Below are 21338 nucleotides of genomic sequence, written 5' to 3'. Positions count from 1 at the left end.
AAAAAAAGAAAACCTGCGAGATGCTCACTCTGCAGCAAAAAGCCAGACGCTCGAAGTTTTCACTAAAGGAGATGATACTTATGATCAAATCGTGCTCTTCCACCTGTCAGAGCCCGCAGCATTAAATTCAGATTTGGAGTTAATTACTCCAACGATCAACAAGGAAATTTGTTTTCCCAAATGAAAGACACACTTTTATCTGGCCAAGAGCGGGGGATTTTTGCAGACATGTGTTTGTGAGAGCCTGTTTGCAAGTGTTTAAGTATGTGTATATGCGTCACACACATGGCAGCAGCAATTAAACTTGATAAATGCTTTTGTTTACAGGAAAGCTCCATAATCTGTCTCACTCTTTATGTAGGCAGGCCATAAACGCCGCCGCATATGTCTGCGCTACACGCCGTGGGATTAGTGCTGTAGCGTGTATGCACTTCTGTGTGAGCGCCGATGTGTACTTAAACAAAATGACTCTGAGGTCAGAGTCAGACACTGGCGGCGTGTTTGCGAGTGACCCCCGTTAAGGGTGGCATCAAAACCAAAGGCCTTTACAAGTGCTTTTTTATTGAAGAGGCCTGTTTTCATTGTTTGCGCTTTGCAAACCAGCCACTTCCACTGACAATGCCACAGGCAGTTCAACAGCTGGTTTGCTGTGGTCGACAAAGTCCACGTCTGAGCCACCAGGATGTAAATCAGTGTGAGGTGAGATTGATACATACTGCTGATGAATGAGGTTTGACGAGGGCAAGTTTGAGACAAGGGATCATGGGTAGATTATTAACTGTGTGTTCGAACGCGTCCAAGCTCTGACAAAAGTTCAAGAATTGTTTCAGAAAATTTGATTCATTACTTAAATCCCTCAAGTTAAACACAGCACAGAGTTTGAGAAAAGCTGCTGCTTGGCGATGCAAAAATAGTTCCACTCGGGTTCGTATTGTCCTTGGCTCGACCATGTTCACGCAGCTCTGCACTTCGATTTTTAAGCTCAATTAAAGTTTTATTCCAGGTAAGGTTTGATTTGAATCACAAGAAATCCACCTAAGTGTGCCTGAGGTTGTGGAACCGCTACTAGAGACGGGATGGGAGGTGCTGCTGGGGTTTAAATAGCTTTAATTAGAGCCAGACAAAGACCTCCTTATACATGTATAGTGGTGGGGGATCACAGAGACTTTAGCCTCAGAGTCGCTCAGACACAGACGGCCACAAATGCGATGTAATAATTAAAAACACACATAAAAAGACACGAGCACATGCATCCAAATATAATTGCACGCAACCATGGGCATAACCCATCAATCAATGACATTTGACACAGATGTTTCTGTGGTCTGGACTGACTGAGAAACTTATTTGTAGTGTTTATTCATTCCTTAAATGGTTGGACAAGGAGTCATGGGTAGATTATTATCAATGCTAATTAAATTAAATTATTATTATTATTTGTCTCATTTCAAATTGGTCAAATACTGATGCTTTGGGATTTTAGGTCGGGTGGGCCGCCATCTCAACACGTCAGTATCTGGCGAGTTAGGAATTCTTACAAATTGGACTTTTAAGAGACAACAAAACTTTTTACAGTTTATCCTGAGGGGGACATTAAGTTTTGGACTAAATTTCATGACAATCCATCCAAAAGTCGAGACATTTCACTCAAAAACACAAGTGTCTGCCTGCGGGTGGCGCTAGAGGAAAAGTCGGGGGCTCATCAAAGCTACCAGGATTCATCCTCTGTGGCCCATGAATGTCTGCATAACATTTCAGAGCACTGCCTCCAATAATAGTTGAAATATTTCAGTTTGGACCGACCAGTCGACCTCAAGAGAGGTCACTAAGGTGGCTAAGAAACAGTCAGTCTGCGTCTATACATCAGAGAGTGACAGAGGAAGTAAAAGAGAATTCCTCAGAGAAGACCCACGGATGAGACTATATCTATTTAACTGCCTTGGAGAAAGAGGCCTTTCATTAGTCCAGAATGGGATTCCTATGAAGTGTCGGTGCAGCCTGCTGCAGCAGCTCAGCGAGGAGAAGAAAGTCCAGTGGAGCCATGTGTTCTCTGTCTGTTTACAGTGCTTTTATTAGGCATCCTGTGGCACAGGCAGCCTTTTGAAAGGCCGTCTTTATAGGAGCTTTCCTGTTTATGCTTAGGGGTGGGAGGTCAGCACTCGCAGCCCCGTGCTGAATATGGTCAATCTGCCTGCATAGGAAAACTTTGTGTGTGTGAGAGAGAGTGTGTGTGTGTGTGTGTGTGTGTGTGTGTCAGCTGGGTGATGGGAGGGATTTAAAGTGATGCGGGAGCCTGGTTTGGCAGGTTATTATTGTTACTTCAGAAAATGATCCAGTATCCTGCCTTCTAGGCTGGAACACACAGATACAGTCCTCTCTGTCCTTGTCTGTTTGTCTGCCTGTCTTTCTGAGTCACCTCCTGCCAGCGGGGTTATTTACTGACTGTTTGTGTTTGAGCTTTTCGGTCGACATGCACGTCAGCAGCAGTAGCAAAATACAAACAAACATACACAGACGCATAGAGATGCCCACGATAAACCTAAATAAAGACATGCTTATTAACATGTTTCCATAAAAACAAATCTAGGGGTCGAATGTCAGATAAAATCATTGCTAGAGGTGTGTTTTATGTGGCTGGAGGTGATTGAGAGCAATCAAGGAGACTTACCCGAGGACCCCTCTTGCCTGGCAGGCCTGGCTTCCCTGGAGGTCCTGGCAGTCCCTAGAGAGAGAGTGCATTCAGTCAGTGCTGCATACTGACATACACCATACAGATCTCCTCCTATCATACTCTCACATCTAACCATCAGGTCATTAAGACACCTTTGTGTGTCTCCACAGACAGGCTGCACAGTGGCCGCACGGTACAAAAGTAACTTCATCTCAAGGTGATGAGAGTTCAGCCTTATCCATCAGGAAGCTCTGAGCCCGTGTGGCAGGAAACCGTAGAAACACTAGAAATAACAGGTCATTTCCTGCGCCACTCAATGCCCCTGTGTGGCTTTATCAGCCCTGCGCTCATTCGTTTTCTTTTAATCAAAAAAGAGGAAAAGGAGAAGTGAGGAAAAACAGAGCGCCTGTGGTTGCTGTGGTGAACAGGAGCTACCTGTAGGGCTCTGGATCCCGATGTTAAAGCATTTTTAAAATGTTTTCCTCACTGTTAAATGCGTCGCAGTATTTTAACCACGTTGTTAATTCGATGCCTGAGAAAACTTCGATAGGAAGATCTAGTAAAAAAGCAGCAGCGTCCACCATAAAGTGCAGTTACTGTTGTGTGAAAGTTGTCCCCTTTCCTCATCTCAGTTTTCACAGGGCTCTGAACTTTAAGAGACAAAGCACGACTTTCAACTTCAAAACAACCTCCAATGGTTGTTGTGATCATAGCTGCTACCTGCATGTAGCGTGTCACTGCAGATTATAATTGGCCCCCCACCATCTCTTCCAGGACGACCTCCATGCTTGAGACCACCCCCATTGTTACAGGTGGCGTCCTCTATGGTGGCCTAAGGACCTGTCAACACCAACACACACTCCTGTCCATCCTCACACTTCCACCCCCCGCCATGGCCGTCCTTCCTTGCACTTGTTTGTTTGTTTCTCCCTGCTGTCTTCTTCTCTTTGCACCTGACCAATTTAAACATAATTCTTTCTCTCGAAGAGAATATTTTTGTTTGGTCGACTGCGGTTTGGCCAGGAAGGTAGCAGTCTCACGAAGTTCCCACGTACGTAAGCATTTTCCAATCACCACATTTCAAACACAGTCTGATGGTAAAGGCTGTTTACAGTTATGAGGTTTGGACTTGCTGACTGTGCCCACGAGGATGTTAGGGCAGGATTCGGATACCACCTTACAAATGCATCTCAGAGTCGTGTTGCGATCTGCGGAGGCAATCGTTTCAAAGTTAGGAAACTACTTCAATTTACATGTTTGACTCTCATTAAACAATTCGGTGACACTTTATAATAACCATCATTAATGAATGTGCAATTTATAGTATTTCACTGTTGATAAACATCAAAATGCATTATAAGCCATTTATTAAGCAATTGTTAATACCATTTACAAAGTATTATCAACGCCAGTTGAAGCTTCACAATAAAAAGTTGCTTAATAAATGGTTTATAAAGCATTTATTTCTTTGTTTATAGTAAAATAACTATCAAAAGAGCAATATCTACCAATTTTAGTTAAAACATTAAAAAATTAACTAATATTAAATTAAGGACATAATGTGAAGGATTAACATTTATGTTCAGTCAAGTATTTCTACTGAAATTAGCATGCTAAGCAGCTAGCATGGGGCATGAAAACCTCTTTCAACACTCCCCTGGCTGTCCAGCTAGCTGCACGGCTAACTGAGCTAACTAGCTAAAAGCAGCTACAGTCATGGGCAAGTTAGCAAGAAGAGTGGTTACTCGAGTGATATTCTAACCCCTATTTGTTTGGAGTAGGAATTCTTACATATTGCACCTTGAACTAAAGTCAAATTAACTTCAAATTTACCATTTATTAATGAAGGTTATTATAAAGTGTTACCAACGATTCTACTAACAATTCAAAATGCAAACTCCTCAATGACCTTTTATGATATTTTAAAGGGGCTCTGTGGAACTGCTGTGTTGTGCTGGAAGAGGGTCGTTTATGTTAGCGGACTCCATTTCTAAAACAATGTTAGCTACGGTGGCTCTCTGTCAGCAGAGTGGAGAGAGGCACTGAGACGAGGCCCTCGAGAACATGCATAAAGTCACATCCTTTGGACACTCGAGGAAAATCCAGCCTGAGTCCTTCACAAAGAAATTCACAGTCTGGCAGTGTTAACTTTTAGAAACTGTCCACAGGCTTTCAAATGCAACAATCAAGTTATAATCCGCTCACATATGGCCAATGAAAAGGTGATAAATGTAATGTAAATTGCTATGAAATGTTACATAGAGCCCCTTTAAACTGTGCAAACACCTAATTTTGGCTACTTCTAAGGACTAAGGCAGCTTGCAGATACATTTTAACTGAATACAGACGTGCTGATATGAGAGAAACAGTCAGTTGCAGTTTAAATTAAAATTAAACTCAGTGCCAGTACAGCTCCAATTAAGAAATTATTAAATAAAAGCTCCAATTCTCTCTTCAAATCAGACCACACTGATCACAGTCAAGCTGCAGTGGAACAGAGGAAGTCATTTTTAAAGGGAGCAGCGAGGAGCCAAAGATGCTTCAGATGGGAAACTGTTGCCATATCTGTGCCTTCACTGGATGTTTCTCCTGGCAGACAGAGTGCAGAATCTGCACACAAGTCCAGATCATGGTTTCAGAGGAAGAGTCTTAATGCTTTCGGCAGCAATAGTGACGAATGAAGCAATTGGCTTCAACTTCAATGGATGCAATGCTTTCCATTGGCTCCTGACTTTTGTATTTGTCAGGGTGTGTGTATGTGTCTGTATAAGAAAGCGAGTGTGTGTGTACAAGACTGTGCTGTGAGAAGGAGTCAGAGACAGTATGCACATGGCATGTGTGTTTATGAAATCCAAACTATGTTGAAAAGGAAGCGTGACTGGGTTTATCCACAATCTCCCAAGGCACTACATGGCAAAACAGAGACAGACACATACTCTGACAGGAAGCACCTGCTTAATCCCTGATATATTCTCAAAGTAAACAATCCGCATGTGAGTCTAAATATGAGATCCTGTCAAATGACTGCATTTAAGTCAGAACCCGTACGAAACACGCAGACATTTTTACAAGCATCTAACGAAACGCCTGGAAAGGATACTCCTGAGCTATAGCTGGAAAGCATGCTATAGTTTGTGTGCTGATCCTAGTTTTCTAGGTACAATTTCCTGCCCTCTCATTGGTGTAATTTGCAATATATTTGGCATGACATGACAGAGGTTTTTTGGCCTCAGCCCTTGTGTCAGACAGTCCTTCAGTAAATGACCTCATAACTTCCCTTAATCATCCTCCTCCAATCTCTTTTCTGTGGCAGATTACAGCACTCCATATTGAGATTGCAGGTAGCGCTCTCTAAATGGCAGTAATTTGGTTCTCCGTAATGACAGTCAAGTGTGGTGTGGACATCAGTGGAGATGTAAATTGGCCAACCCTTGACACGCCATGCCCTGCAATCTCAGACGGCAAATTACAGACCACTACAAAGAAAAAGCAAGGCACACGTATCAAACGCACAGGCCTCCGCTCACACTTCAGACTAAAATGACTCAATCACAAGGGCAGCTTTAAAAACAAACACACCCAGAATGTGCTGACGAGACACTGAGGTCTGATTACTCAGGTCACATTTGGAGGTGTAGGCTATTAAGACATGACAAAACTCCCAAACAAAGTTGCTTTGGCCAGTCAAGATACAACTGAGCGTCTGCCTGCCAACACAGCCTGTCACAGTCTTCCCACTCCTAAAAGGCCTAGCCTAACTCTGTGTGTTTACTGACTGCTTTGACCCTTGACCTAGCTTTGAAAGAGGGCCATGAGACCTCCACTAGCCAAGGAATCTGGTGCAGAGACGGCAAGGCGTCAGACCTGACACGTCACACCCAGCCTGGAGGGCTCTGTGCACAGAGGAAGGCGGAAAGGCGGGAGCAAAAAGTAGGAATTCTAACCTGTGTGGGAAAGGAGATAGTGCCACATTAGCCTACATATCTCTGCGGTCTCTTATTTCCAGCCCCAGAGCACGAGAATCAAACCTGGTCTTTCACTGGTGACAAAGACCAGCACAGACTGGGATTTCCCTAATGGAGCATGGTTCACTACCTTTCAACACTTTCCTAACGTAAACCATTGAACTCACCACCCACAGATGCCAGCACAAACAGCCGAAACGTGACTGCAAAGTCTTTGTGTGGTCACGTCATTTCTGTCTTGCCTTGAAGAAGTTACAGCCTACTGATCAGAGCTATTCTACATGGGTGCTTTGTCAGCTTTGAAAAAGGATTTTATATTCTGCTTCCTGCTTTCTTCTATAGTCATAGGCACCTTTTAAATTGCAAGATTTCGTGAAGAGCCCATTGGACACTTTATATCTTAAAGCATGTAGTGTACGCCGGACCTAAATCCAAGTCAAAACTAGTATGGCACTCAGTAGAGCGATTACCTCCACCAAGGCCAACCAGTCCATTTTAATTCAATCAAACCTAATCCAACATCAAACTCAATAGCCCTGTGTCACTCTTAATTGTAAACCACCCATAACCGCTTCACCAGAATCCATGCAAAGTAAAGATGAAAAGGCAGCAAGACATCTTCTCTTTCATCCTTCACTTTTCGGACACTTTCTTTATGTGCATTGCATTTGCAAAGAAACATATAGCTACTTACTTTAGCGACTACTAAGCCATGTTTTAATAGCCTAGCCTATTAGATGAGCTTGATCTCTGCCTGCACTGCAACTTTTCCTCAGAGTGGATATTTCCAATGTTGCTTCCTTTGCTTAGGATGCAAGTAAGTCTGAGCATTAACTGTCACACGCCGTGCCACCTACCACTGTATCAACCTGTGGGAAACACTGCACACAAATCCAACCAACAAAACAGATCAGAGGTTCTTACCGGTGGACCTGCATCTCCTTTCTGTCCAATAGGTCCAGCCAGCAGGGAGAACTGAGTAGGTGGCACCTCCCAGCTCTGGAAGCCATCAGTAGCAGGTGGTGTTACAGGGTTGTATGAAGATCTGGTTGGTCGCGGGGTGACTGGGGCCTTGGTGGTTTTGGCTGGCTTTGTTGGTTTGGTGACCTGTTTGGAGGCTGACTTGGAGGGTTTAGCAGTTGTAGTTTTTGTTGATTTTGAAGGATTGACTTTGGATATCGTTGGTTTAGAAGGGATGACTTTGACAGAATTTGTTTTGGGCTTGGACGGAGTGGCTTTGGATGGCGTGGCTTTGGATGGCGTAACTTTAGGCTTGGGGGGCGTTTTCTTGGTTGTGGTTGGTTTCTTTGGGATCACACCTTGGTCTGATAAGGCCGAGTCAGGCTTTGTCTTGGTGGGTTTGGTGCTGTTAGTGGCTGGAATGGTAGGTTTCTTCTTATTGTCTGTTCCTGCAATCGTCTTTTTGAAGCTGTTATGCGAACTGGGCTTTGTGGGAGTGGGTTTGGAAGGTTTCTGGTTTGAAGCTTTAGAGGTGGAGGGAGTTTGATTTGGTGGTTTTGTTGGGGGTGCTCTTGTCCTGAGTGGTGCTGTGACAGTTTCAGTCCTGGCTTTGGTAGGCGGGGAGGCCAAACCAAGCTGGACTGTGACTGGCATCACAGTTCCCAGCAGGGGTGTAGTAATGGTCCCAGTGCTGGGCTTTATTGTTTGGGTGGAGGCTACATATCTGACAGCCGAGGCGGCAGCGGCAGCACTCCTGGCAAGGCTCACCCGTGTGGTCTTCTGGGCTGTTTCCGGGCCACCATGCTTCGGGGTAGCAGTGGTAGCTGTGATGTTTGTTTCTCGTGGAAGGATAGGCAACAAGGGAGGAAGGTTAGGCCTGTATGTGTCAGCTTCCCTGCACTGTTTCTTAATGTACCTGCAGTAGTTGTGAGCTGCTTGTGCAGAAGGGACCAGGTCAAACTGGCAGATGGCTCCTTCAAAGTGTGCTGAGGCTTGTTGCTGGCTTGAACGCCCCAGCAGGAAGGAGCCCTGGAGCTCTGGAGCCAGTCCCTCCTCACGGTCCCACCCAAAGTCTGCATGAACACTCTGCTCTCCGCAGGAGGCATATAGAGTCACTCTCTGTCCATTAATTCCCACCGCCAGCTGGTGCCACTGACCATCATGGGGCTCATAGGGCAATGCCACCGAGGTGTTAGGTCCTGTGTGAAGGACCAGATTGCCCGGCGTAAGCTGCAGACCGAGAAGGAGCTTCCTGCGGCTTGAGAGCAGGGTGAAGAGGAAAGCACTGTTGACGCGGTGTGAGCGCACACTCAGGACCAGTGCCAGGTTGGGCCAGATGGTCGCTGGGAAGACTGAGCGCAATGGCGTTTCGACGTGCGCCCGCTGGTTGAGGATGATCCCTGATCTGAATGGAATGACCCCTGCTGGCACCGAGCGTGACGGCTTCTCTCCCTTGAGCCCCAACTTTTGGAGGATGTCGACATCTAGGTAGAAAGGACAATGGTGTTAGGAGTTGCATGTAATTATCATCAATTATATTTTAAGATAAGTTTGAGGACTTTATCATTCAGATCACATCTGTTTTCTTTGATCATTGATTATTCTTTTCACATTTCCCTTTAAGTCCTGCCATAATCAGGAACATGTGAAAGCATCACCTGGAACAAAGAGCATCATCTTACATTTGCCTCTGTTAAAAGGAGAAATGGCTCATTGAATAAATGACAATGGCCAAATTTAGAAATTTAAACATCACAAAAGGCCAATGTACAGAGTTACTGGTCCCAGTTTTGTTGATGAACAGCAGCAACACTCAGAAGCATGGCCACTTGAGCAGCAATTACACACATATCAACCAATTAGCAGATATGGATGAGACAGAAGCAAGCATAATATTTCAGCTGTCTTTGCCAGTGACAGTTGGATTGACGAACTGGCTTGAGGGCCAATTTTCCTGATCTTTCAGCCAACATTTAACAGCAGTTTATAAAGTAATGTGGCACAAAACACTGCAGGGTAAAGAGATGGGAAAAAAGATGGTGGAGGCACAAAAAATGAAATCCAAACAATAATAAACCAACTGGGTTTTGAGGCTTCTGCAGGCTGTCTGCTTCTACTTGACGCCAAAACAAATGACTATGTATAGGTCAAGACAGATATAAAACTGTGCTGATGATAGGGCAGGATGGAGTGACCTTGGTTGGTCGGTCCCTGCTCTCTGAGTGGGTAGATGCCACACAGTGATGCTGCGGTCGCCTTTGTCTCAAATGTCAGCGGTTTGCAGCCTCACGCTTCTCTCCAACATGGAAAGTTGTGGCATCGTGTTGACCATATGACTGACGTGGAGCATAAAACAGCTATAAGCATGGCTTCAGAATATAGCATGTTTATTGTTATACACGCCTGCAAATTCTTAAAGGCGCTGCTCAGCCCTAAATGTAAGTCTAATGTGGTTATATTTTAACAGCTCCAAAGGGTAACAAACATCATTTGAGGTTTTGAAGCCAACCAAAGCACAGTGGCTCCACATGTGTGACATTTATGTAATTACGCCTTCCTCTCTTTAATCATTAAGTTGGTTTTTGTTCTTAAAGGTGCCACAAATTAATGTCTAATAAAATTTAAATGAGTTTTTGATTCACACGGAGCAGAAAATGAACATTCTTTTAATGAGAACTCTGACTTGCACTTAAAAAGTGATGCAGAATCCATCTAAACAAGGATAATGTTCAGCTTCTGATGCACTGTATGGTTGTTTCTGCTGATAATGAAAAAGTAATAAAATAAGACAGGAAATATATGTATTCCTTCACCATAATATCACAGGAATGAGTCCTAAAACCTGGTTTTAAATATACAAAATGATGGTAGCAAAATGATGTAACTTCCACACTAATTAGTACATCTGAATGCTTGTTGTACTGTATGTTGAGGAATCCTTGCTTGATTGACGTCAAGACATAGCCTCTTTGTTTTAAGGCCGTAGGGGATTAATGAGGCAAAGGACATCGGCATCATCACAAAACCTCCTCTTATCCTTTCTCCTCTCATCAGTAGAGTCAGTTTGGAAATTCAGAGCATGACCGCAAGTGAGTAGATCATCTCAGAATACAGTTTCCAGCCTATTTCAGTCTCAGGGGTCCCAGCAATAATTTTCTATACAACTTGTGATGTCAGACCCAGGCCCCTCAGCATCTTTATTGTTAGTGGGCTCACTCTGACCTGTGGTCACTGGGCCCTGTCTAATGGGGACATGTGTATAGAAAAGATAGAAAAATGGGCAAGCAGTATTGATGAGATGACAGAAAGAGGGAACGATGAGGAGAAAGCCAGATGGGATGTCCCAACAGTTGCTGTACTGGTAAGCCATAGAAAGGAAGGACTTCAATGAGATGATTGTCTTTCCATAATGTGAGGCCTGCTCCATTAGACCACTGATGAGGTGGTTCAGCCTTTACAAATATATAAACAGCTCAGAGCGACAAATGTTTTGTGCAGAGTTTTCATATTTATAACGTCAAACAAAAACTCCACAAACTAATCTGTATAGTCTGGATTATTAAAGGAGACTTATTATGCTTTTTTCGTTTATCTAATTGTCTTCAGTGTGGTATATACGTTCTTGTGCATGCAAAAAGTCTTGAAAGTTAAATTTGAAAGTTAAGGCCTGAAACACCCCGTCAGTAGTGCCGCCTTTAATACTGTGACTTCCTGACATCACAACGTCACCATGTCACACATTGGCATTATTTATGCCTATATTCACGGTAGAAGTTAAGCCAACTGGAAGCTGAAACATGACGGAGCTGACCAGAGACACGGTGAGCTGTGCTGGCTCAAGTGTCTGTGAGTGGACCAATCACAGCAATACAATGCTGCAGCACTGGACAGTATGAGAAAACTGATGTGTTTTTTGAGCATTAAAGCATGTAAACCTATTCTAGTAGAAACATATAATAAAGTTATGAACCTGAAAATGAGCATAATGTCTCCTTTATGTATTTATTGATTTAGCACATTAACATTTTTTTGCAAAGAGAAAAGTAAAGGAAAGTAGACATGCCTTTTTCCTATTTAGCCAGCTCTCTCCATTTTCTGTATATGGTTGTCAGACTTTCCCTTTCCTCTAAACATTAGGGCTCTATAAAATAGCCTGAGGAAACTAGACCTACATGGGGTATAGTGTATACCCATCCACAGAGAGTTCTCCTCTCTGTGTGGTCTCCTCTGCAGTAAAGGACAACAGGACTTGGCAGTGATGCAGGAGGTACATTACATGTTTCTACTGTCTGTCTCCAAACTTTTTTACTTCATGACCACTTGTAGTCTTACTGGGGCACACATCAGACATGTGGTTTTATATATAGCATACTGTATATCGGATGTGAGCACACACACAGAGACGGACTTGTGTTTAACACATGGCTGGAGCTCATAGCCTCGCTCTGTGCCAAGTCACTCAAGTAGGACAGAGAGAAAGTCCAAGGCTCTTCAGTCTGTAATGTTATCCCTTGTAGAGGATGAAGTCACCGATTCATCCGAAAACACTCGAAAGACCTCTTTCTGGCTGATGTACGCTGGTCAGTGAGCCATTTATGATATCTCTGAGTGGAAAAATCATCCCACAGCAATACATCCCAATGTTTTCCCACAATGGACTGATGATTTATGATTCAAACACGGGGCAAAACAAGGTCAAATGTTGTGTCTTTGTTTCTTTAACTTCTTCTTTTCAGAGTATATTTGGCATTTTGCCTTTATTTAGTGACAGCAGAGATATAGACTGGAAAACAGAGAGAGATATAGATGGGTATGACATGCAAAGGTCCTGGGTAGAGATGTTATAAGAAAGGAAAACATATCAGCCAATCATGTTGTTGCACTGACTCGATCACACAGCTGAGATTCAACCAATTTGATGTGGTTACAAAAGGACTTCTTATAAACGTGGAAGAGCAGGATATCACAGCAATGCACAGGATTCCCAAGAGAGGTGATGTTATTCAAACACTAGACATTAAACTTGCAGAAGTTGTGCCAAGAGACCGTGCACATGTCTAGCGAGGTATAATCTGTGGTAAAACAAGCATTCTAGACCTTGTTTTGGGGTAAAGTCACCATACTTTTTGAGCATTTTTTTCTCAGATTTGACTGGTTTGATTATATACATGCAGTTTTTATGTCCCTGTTACCATTAAAAGAGAAGTTCTGACTCTCTCCCCATTCATTTAGATAGGAGCCTGGTCTTGTTATCCCAAAATAACTGCTTGGGGGCGCTGCCAACGTGGCTGCCAAATGGCAAGACATGCCTAAAAGGCCTTTGTTCCGGGCCAGAATCAAACTGGGAACATTGTGGTTAAATGTTATGCAACTTAACCTTTAAGCTTCCAGATTCCCTCATTGTAATTTTTTGGGGGGTGTTTTTGCCTTTAAGAGAAAGTTGACCGTGTGGAGAGAGACAGGAAACCGAGAGAGATAGAGATGTGACATTCAGAAAAGGACCCCCGGCTGGAATCAACAGTGGATGTTGCGGTTATGTGGTATGTGTGCTACTTATAAGGCTGAATTGTGATTCTCACTTTGCTCTGTACTTTACACATTTTGCACTGAACTCCTATAACATAGTTGGGCTCATGATAGACAGTTTAAAAAAAAAAAAAAAAGATCTAAATCGATGCAGCAGAACAGTACCTAATTCCTTGTCAGAACCTAGAGCCTACATTACCCACAATGCAACTTGATCACAAACTGTTTGGTAGGCGATTCGGCTGTGCTAGCAGCGGCTAACGTAGCCTTCAGCTTCTGGCCTGAGGCAAAGATGTGGAGTGGGCTGCAGAGGCACGTTTAACTCCACACCCATTTTTTTTCATTGTCAAATTTGTAGTCAACAAAGCCACAATAGGCAACTTTGAAGTGTAAAATCGCGGGAGTTCCCCGTTTTGTAAATACAGGCGGCAACCTCACGTCTCAAGAGGATACATCATGGTTAAGGAGGGAAAGGATCAAAAACAATGACACTCCCGACTCTGGCCTGTCTGGATGCCTGTGAAAGCATCTCAGTGAAACTGAGAGCAAGTCCAGTTGTGACTGAAGAAGTAAGTGTGATGAAAACACAAAAATCTGCAGCCTCTGAGAAAAAGAGCTAAAGCAGTGTCCATCATCAGAGTTTTTCAGCACTGATGATGGTCATCTCTACAGAGACAGCATCTCATCATTAATCATTATTTGATACTGGCCACAGAGGAAGTCCCTGTCTAAATGCAGGGAGTAATAAATTACCGTTTGTCCATACTGTCTACCATTGCTGGATTCTTGGATAGCGCTCCACTTAGAGGGAGCTCAGCAGTGAGCTCAGCCACTCTGCAACAGTGATGCTGGTCATGGACAGTGTTGCCAGATTTGACAGATGCCAATAAAACCAGCTATACAGCCAATTTTTCATTTCCACTTCGGAAATTAAGATTTTTGTGACTGTCTGACATCTTGATCTTACTGGAACGATGAGACTATGTGATGATATTTGAAAATAAGACACAAATTATCTCCAATTATCTCCAAGTTTTAAGAAAATGGTATATTAGATATGAAATTCATTTCTTAAATTAACAGATTTTACAGGGCTTTTATCATAGAGCTTTGAATTTCGAAAAAAAAACAACCCAAAACATACGGTTTCAGCCTTGTTGTAATAAACTGAGATGACATTTGGTTTCGGTGACTGCGTGTCGGAGCTTTTGAACTCAGCGCCCTGTCAGTCTCAATCATAATAACTGGAGAGGAGAAGAGGCCTATCCACTGGACTGTATCTATTATGGGAACGCGCCACATGGTGCAAAAAGAAGCTCAAATGAGCATTTTTATCTGGCCAATCACATAAAAAAGTAGCCCAATTGGGTGGAAAAATGCCAAATTTGACTACTGTCAGTGGACATTAAAACACACTCACTGTGCACGACAGACAAATATTATCAGATTGTGTTCACATTTGAATAATTACCTGAACTACCCCACATCTTCTTAATAAAAGCTGCCATAACTTAATTTTTTTGGGCCACTTTTGTGAACCCAATGTTAACATATTGTAATTTTTAAGCTGATAACACGAATTAGCAAACAGGTGCTAATTTACACATGCAGTAGTTATTGAACAACATAGCTTTCATTTGGAGTCTGGTTTTGGTCTCCTCCATCTCCTGGGACAAATATCTGTCTCTTTAGCTGCTAAAGTCGAAAACTATGTCGGTCTGCTGTTTCGTGACAAGCGAGTAGTGTGATATTTAGCCGAAAAATGACGCAACAAGAGCAGTGAGAGTGCTATGAAGCTCTTTAAAGTGACACGAAGCCGCAGATTTTTGGTGATAATTCTCTGTAGGTTCATCACTACGACTCTTTTCACACTGTTACATACTTCTCAGTGCTTTGAATCTATGATCTGATCACTACCTCGCTCCCACAGCTTACTCAACACTCGTCGCCATGGCAACGGTTGGCCCCAATTCTCATAGCAATGTGTTTACGTGCTTGGGCAATGACCAAACAGGAAAAAAGGAGAATAACTCCAAAATCCCCCCCACCCCCCAGTGCTCCAATAACTTTCACAGTTTTTTCCACTGTTAAAAGTTTCAGTGAGTAAGAAAAGAGGTGAGAAAAGTGAAGTAACTGATGATGTCTTACCTTCAGAGTGTACTTGTGTAAGTCCCAGGTAACAAGTACAATATAGAACTGTACAGAGCAATAGGGCTCTCCTGTGGGAAGAGAAGAGAGGAGGTTAATCACACAGTACTGAATCATACAATCATTCAACTCCTAAAACATTTTGGTGCCATTTTCGAAAAAAAAGGAACCTTTTATCCTTTCTACTAGGCAAAAATACAGTTATAAATGTTGTTAACCCATTACTAAACGGTCATTGGTTTCTCACTTTTCTAATTACCAATCAATTGCACAATCATTACCCCTCAAAGACATAAAAAATAGCTATTGTTCTAAAATGTTTAATAACTTTTGACCTGCTAATCATGTCCATATGCTCATGTAAAGCTGAGTTTCTCTGCTTTTCAGTGGTATCACACGGTATTGTTTGGATTTCATTCAGAGGCTCTGTAGCGAACGTTATTACGCCATCATGTTCTGCAGCATTGATTCATAAAGGAAACCCACGCAGTTTCTTCCTCTGGGCCAACGAGCAGCCAAGCTACTTTTGTTGTTCATGTTCAATGGATAATATTGCATATTTCTCTGGAAAAAGTTACTTTTGCTTCAATGTAATAACCTTTCTATTGACTCTTTGAACTTTTTTGGCCACGTCCACATGTTCAGTAATGAAATATAGGGTTATATGATTATAAATGGCTGTAACTTGGTCAGGAAAGGTCAGATATAGACAAGCAATTGTATGGAAGTCTAACAGATCCAAGTATATCTTTTTAATGGAACAAAATGTAACTTCCTGGAGTGAAACAGCAGATTTTTGTGTCTCCTTCCCGGACGCCAACCCAAAGTGTCAGTATTTAAAGACCTGGGGATGAGAACCAACAATCAACTATCTTTCTCCAGGAAGCTACATTTTGTTGAGTTCACGGTAGGAAAAAAAAAATGTGGTCAGACAAAGCAAATGTTAAACTAGGACTGAGCCAGACTGAAAATTAAAGCAACATTATGTAACTTTTTTACAATAAAAATAACAGTGTGCAGTGTCTTGTAATAGGGTGAATGTGTCTCTGTCTCCGCCACTCCGCCCCCCATCACTTGTTTCTGTCCTATGTAACTTCAGTGACAAGTTTTCAATATACAACACATAACATTGTTATGACGTGATGAGTTTTGTTTGTAGATAGCACCTACATTACATCTGACAGTAGAGGACAGTCCCAATTACTCTTGTCGGTCTTCAAATCCAAGAACTTGGTCAGTGCAGTCAGCAACACAAACGTTTACATGAATTAGATGAATAAAGCTTTAGTAATTGTAAGTGTAGTGTAAGTGTAACTCCTTCACAGACGGTGCCTTGTTAGGAAGTGGTACCATTAATTAGAACCGCTTGCATTTGACCCGAAGAGGAACATCTTAAGTTTTGTTTTATTAAAGTCAAAACTGATGACTATCATAGACCAGAAAATTAAATAGACTGAGATTGCATAATGTGTTGACAGGATAATAATCTGAAATCGTTGTTTTTCCAACAAACCAAAACACAGACTCAAACACACAGACTCAAACAAACCCACATGCTTCGCATCTGAGCTACTGATACCTTGTGAAAAACAAATGGGAGCTGGACTCTGCAAAAGTACTTACAACCCAGAGCACCTCTCTCCAAAACACACACACACACACACACACAGCTTGGAGTTGTGGTTTGTAAGACAGAAATACTACAGTGGACCTATCCATCAACTCTCCTCCCAAAACCAACATGTCTATGCACACACACACACACACACACCAAAAACAAAAAAAAAAGAAATGGTCTCTCTCAACACCCTCAGCACATCCAGGTGTGCCGCAGAGCTCGGGAGACTGATTGGCAAGTGGACTGAGAGCTCAGCGGGGGACCGAGATCTGGTGACAGGCAGGGGAGCCACTGTTTACCGCTGGAGGTCATCCAGACACACATGGTCACACACACACACACACACACACACATCGGAGGAGGAAATGTGTATAGCAGCTGTGGCTGGACATTTCAGAGCGGAGCAGGCAGACAGGAGGCGTGGGCTCCAAATACATAAATGTGGGAAAGACGGTAACTGTTGCATAAATATGCTGATCAGCGTTATCGCAGGCAGAGACCTGCTGTCTGTCTCTCTGTGAACAACCTCCGCACTAACCAGCGGCTGCTTCCCCCGCTCGCCTGAATGATTATAATCAGAGTGTGTGTACGTGTGTGATGGTGTGCTTGCATGTGTGTTTGTGGCGTCTCCTGGTTCCTAGTTGCTAACAAAGCTTCATCGCAATCAACCCCACACACAGCTGGTTGTGGTTACTCAGGATGCTTTGGGTGTGTGTGTGTGTGTGTGTGAGTGTGTGTGTCCCAGACTTCCAGCTGGTTACAGTCTCACCCAGCGTCTTATCAGCTGAGGAGAGATCAGCTTTCTGAAAATGAGTCATGAATGCTGTAGATTCATAACCGCAGCAAAAAACGACACTCATTCTGTCCCCCAGGCTGTTTACATCTGTGCGAGCTGGACCAAGTTTCCTGGGAAACGGTTCTGTTTTCTTTGGCTTTTCATACTAAAAGTTCTCAGTAGCTTGTTTAGACTTTAATTAGGGTGCTTTTTGAAGTGTACGTGACAGGTTGGGATTTTTCTTCTGCGGAGCGGCTGCGCTGGACATTTAAATCAGGGCTGCTGACCCTGCCTGGTGTGGTTTTCATACCCGAACAGTGAGCTATGACAGGACTCCCTGCAGGGAATTCTCGGCTTAGCTGAGTGGACAAAATACAGGCCAGATGAACAATACCTCCTTGAGTCGTCCTGTAAACCAGTCTAACCTATACTATATCCGCTGTGAGCCACTGAACTCACATTTCAAAGACAGGAGGGGGAAGATCGCTGCTCTGCACCGCCGAGAACTTCAGCTGATCTTAACTGTGATCGTCTCTGCTATCAAGAAGCCAAACTGTGAAAAAGATATTGTAGATAGATGAAGCAGTTTGATTGATAGAGCTGCAGCGACTAGTCGATCCAAAGAAAATTATTTACCAACTAATTGATTCATCGTTCTTCATTTTTCAAGCAAAAAGTGCTGGTTCCAGCTTCTTAAGTGTGAGGACTTGCAGCTGTTCTTCGTCGTCTGTGATAGTAAATGAAGAGCCTTTGGGTTTTAATCATGAAATATTCCACAGATTAATCAATAATGAAAATATCCATTTGTTGCAACCCAAGTGACTGAGCAATAAACTGACTGAGAGAGCGAGAAAGAGGAGTTGTTCTAGTGAAATTCAAAGAAATTCAATTAAGCTTATTGTCCAAGATATCTGGTGCAGGAATCTACAGACGAAAACTCTCATATTTCCTCTTGTCTCGCTGAATCTTCTGGCATCCCTGTCTCTTTCCCGAATATACAAACTTTGATTCTAACCTCTCGACCCCCCCCCCAAATCCACCCTCCTCTCTGCACGCTCTCAAACAGCAGCCCGACTGTGGGCCAGCGACCAGTCAAAGGTGGAGGAAAAAAAGGAAAGAAAAAAACAACACTGAGGTGCCTGTATAGTTTCCGCTTCTTTTCACAAGTTTGGACCACTCAATGATTCCAGAAAGGATTTCCCAAAGGCGATCCTGCCCCCTGAGCACACACACACCCAAACACACAAAAATACACACCTACACCCACACACACAGAGTGGAAAATTCCTATGGATGAGCTGACACTAACAGAGGCTGATGAGGAGAGAGCAGAGTCCGTCATCTGCTCTCTCTGCAGTCGAGTAACCTCTCACTTCAGACTGTTTACCTCCTGACACATCTCTACTTATCAAATTACTTTTTTTTTCTCACTCTGTTGCTGTTGTTATTTTTACACACACAGGCCCGATATACACACACATGCACAAACACGACCTACACACATGCATTAATGTAGGGAGAGGTGTTTTTCCACCTATTACTACACCTAAAAGCAGATGAAATATGAAGCAGTATGTGAGTCATTGTGATTTAGTGGCAACTAAAACTAATTAGAGGCTACAAGTTTGAGATTTTAAAGATTCAGAAAGTTTATGTGCGGCTACGCTTTAAAAAATCACCTCTATAGCTGTTTTTTCAGTGTAAAAAATAAAAAAAAAACACAATCAAAATCAAAATATAGGAACACATTTCCAAAGAATAATTGGAGGTGAAGAGTGAGACACGAAGGGCGACACCATGTGGACATGCGGTGAATGATGCACCTTGCAGGTAGACCACTCTATGCTGCAGTCCATGCATTTCTTAAATGAATCATTGAATCAGCATTAAGTAAGGAAGGAGAGGAAGGAAAGAAGTGCCATTTTTTTCTTTTCTTTTATTTCTTAACGAATGTCTTTGGTTTTAAACATCCAGACAAGTGTGGTAAATAAATCTGATAACCGCTGGGCCAAGTTGTTGTAAATCATGGTCAGATCTCCAGACTTTCCTACTCCCTAGATGACTGCTTTCTCATTATCTCGCCACTGGTCCATTAACTGACCAGATGTTCACTGCGCGATAAAACCTCAATATCAATCTAAGGTCAGAATGAATCATATAAATGAATGAATGAATGAATGAAAGCCTCACTTTTCATGGTGGCTTATGGGAAAGTAAACAGTGTGGCAAGGCCAAGAGCGAAAATATTTCGCTCTGTCTGTGAAAATATGTGCTGTAAACACATGCGCAAAACATCTGCATTGTATGTCACAGAGTCGTAAAACTCGTGTCAGCTGCAGATGCCTGAATAAACCGAATAAAGTGCATGCGAGCGGCTGATGTCATAATTTCAGCTGACTAACTGCGGTGGTATTTTCTTAAATGTCGAGTATCTGCTTTGAAAATCCCCCCTGCGTAAAAGTGCTGCTGTGGATTCTGAGTGCGTAAACGGGTAAAACATGGAAAGCATCCTGACACACTCTGGCAAACGCACCAGTGGATGCTGATGAGCCTCTCGTGAAAACTTTATGGGTGTGAATAAATTGGAATAATAGCCCGTTTTGCTTCCTCTGTCAAGATGAGTCAGGTTAGTGAACACAAGATGGGAAAGTTCCCGTTTATTTGCCACAAAAACTTTACATGTTTGAGCAACCAGAGTCTGTTTTTGCGCAAAAGTGCACAGACAGGAGAGAATACTGAATGTTCTTTCAGATTGCTTCCAAATTATCAGAATTATTGGCCGTTTTGTAATGAAAATGAAGATGAAAACTTCTGGCGAATGTCACACAAGCGCCAAATGACACCCCTTGGTCCCAGCAGACCCCATACCGAGCCTCCAGCACTCCTGCATGGTGAGCTGGACCACAGCCAGCCGGCACATCACACTCAGGTACGCACATGGAGGCAAACAGATCCTTCAATTATAACTCAGCCCTCCACCAGTGATCTGCTTCACCTCGGCTCTGTCCAACATCCTCTCACTCACTAAAACACAATAAAACACAATAAATGGTACTCACTTTGTGTCTAGATGAGAGGTTCTGCAATCTCTCCTTCGGGTGCCTAAATTCATTTGTATTCATTTGTCCTGGCAGTCAAAAACCTGACCGTTAATCACAGCGTGACTCCTTTGCAAGGGGGGCAGAAGACACCGGTCGCCGTTTTACACATTTGACAAGCTTGAGATGAAGTTCCAGAGGAAAAAACTCATGCTGTCAAGCCCGACATAAATTCCTCCTGGCAGGCTGCTACTGCTGGTTTGACAGAGAGTTTTCCTGTGCGATTGTCTGTCGATATTCCCCTGTGTTTCATTCATTTATGCCGATCCAGATTGAGGGACGCGCAGCCCGCGGAGAAAGCTGGGTTCGTTTCGGAGGGGGGTTACGGAGTCAGGAGCGCCGGACTCATCCCTTTCCTTTTTAAATAGGCTTTCTGCGGGTAAAGCGATGGCAAACGCACCGCACGGCCAGGTGTCGGGTTACAAAACCCAGCGGTTGCAGAGAGCAACTACACGCCTTCTCCAGGGGGTGGCCACATGGATCTCACCCACCCACCACAGGCTCCCATGCGCCGGTGAACCGTATGAATGAAGCCCGGTGACACACAGCGCGTCACGGGGCTGAAAGTGCCAAACAT

At 43.2% G+C, this 21338-nt stretch overlaps 1 protein-coding gene across 2 annotated transcripts in view; it reads right to left on the bottom strand.

The window, feature by feature from the left end:
- col27a1a (collagen, type XXVII, alpha 1a) overlaps positions 1 to 21117 on the bottom strand; it is a 75809-nt gene extending 54692 nt beyond the window's left edge. For both annotated transcript variants that reach the window (XM_084383017.1, XM_084383018.1), the window contains exons 1-4: positions 20723 to 21117; positions 15271 to 15341; positions 7561 to 9080; positions 2669 to 2722 (exon numbers count right to left, since the gene is read on the bottom strand). In XM_084383017.1, coding sequence (XP_084239143.1) covers positions 2669 to 2722; positions 7561 to 9080; positions 15271 to 15341; positions 20723 to 20775 — 1698 coding nt within the window. In that variant the 5' untranslated portion in view covers positions 20776 to 21117. The remainder of the gene's footprint in view (positions 1 to 2668; positions 2723 to 7560; positions 9081 to 15270; positions 15342 to 20722) is intronic.
- Positions 21118 to 21338: the final 221 nt, after the last annotated feature.

Source organism: Pagrus pagrus, assembly GCF_965226575.1.
Source record: "Pagrus pagrus genome assembly, chromosome: 19".
NCBI classification, from domain to species: domain Eukaryota; kingdom Metazoa; phylum Chordata; class Actinopteri; order Spariformes; family Sparidae; genus Pagrus; species Pagrus pagrus.
This window is presented reverse-complemented; position numbering and strand designations above follow the sequence as displayed.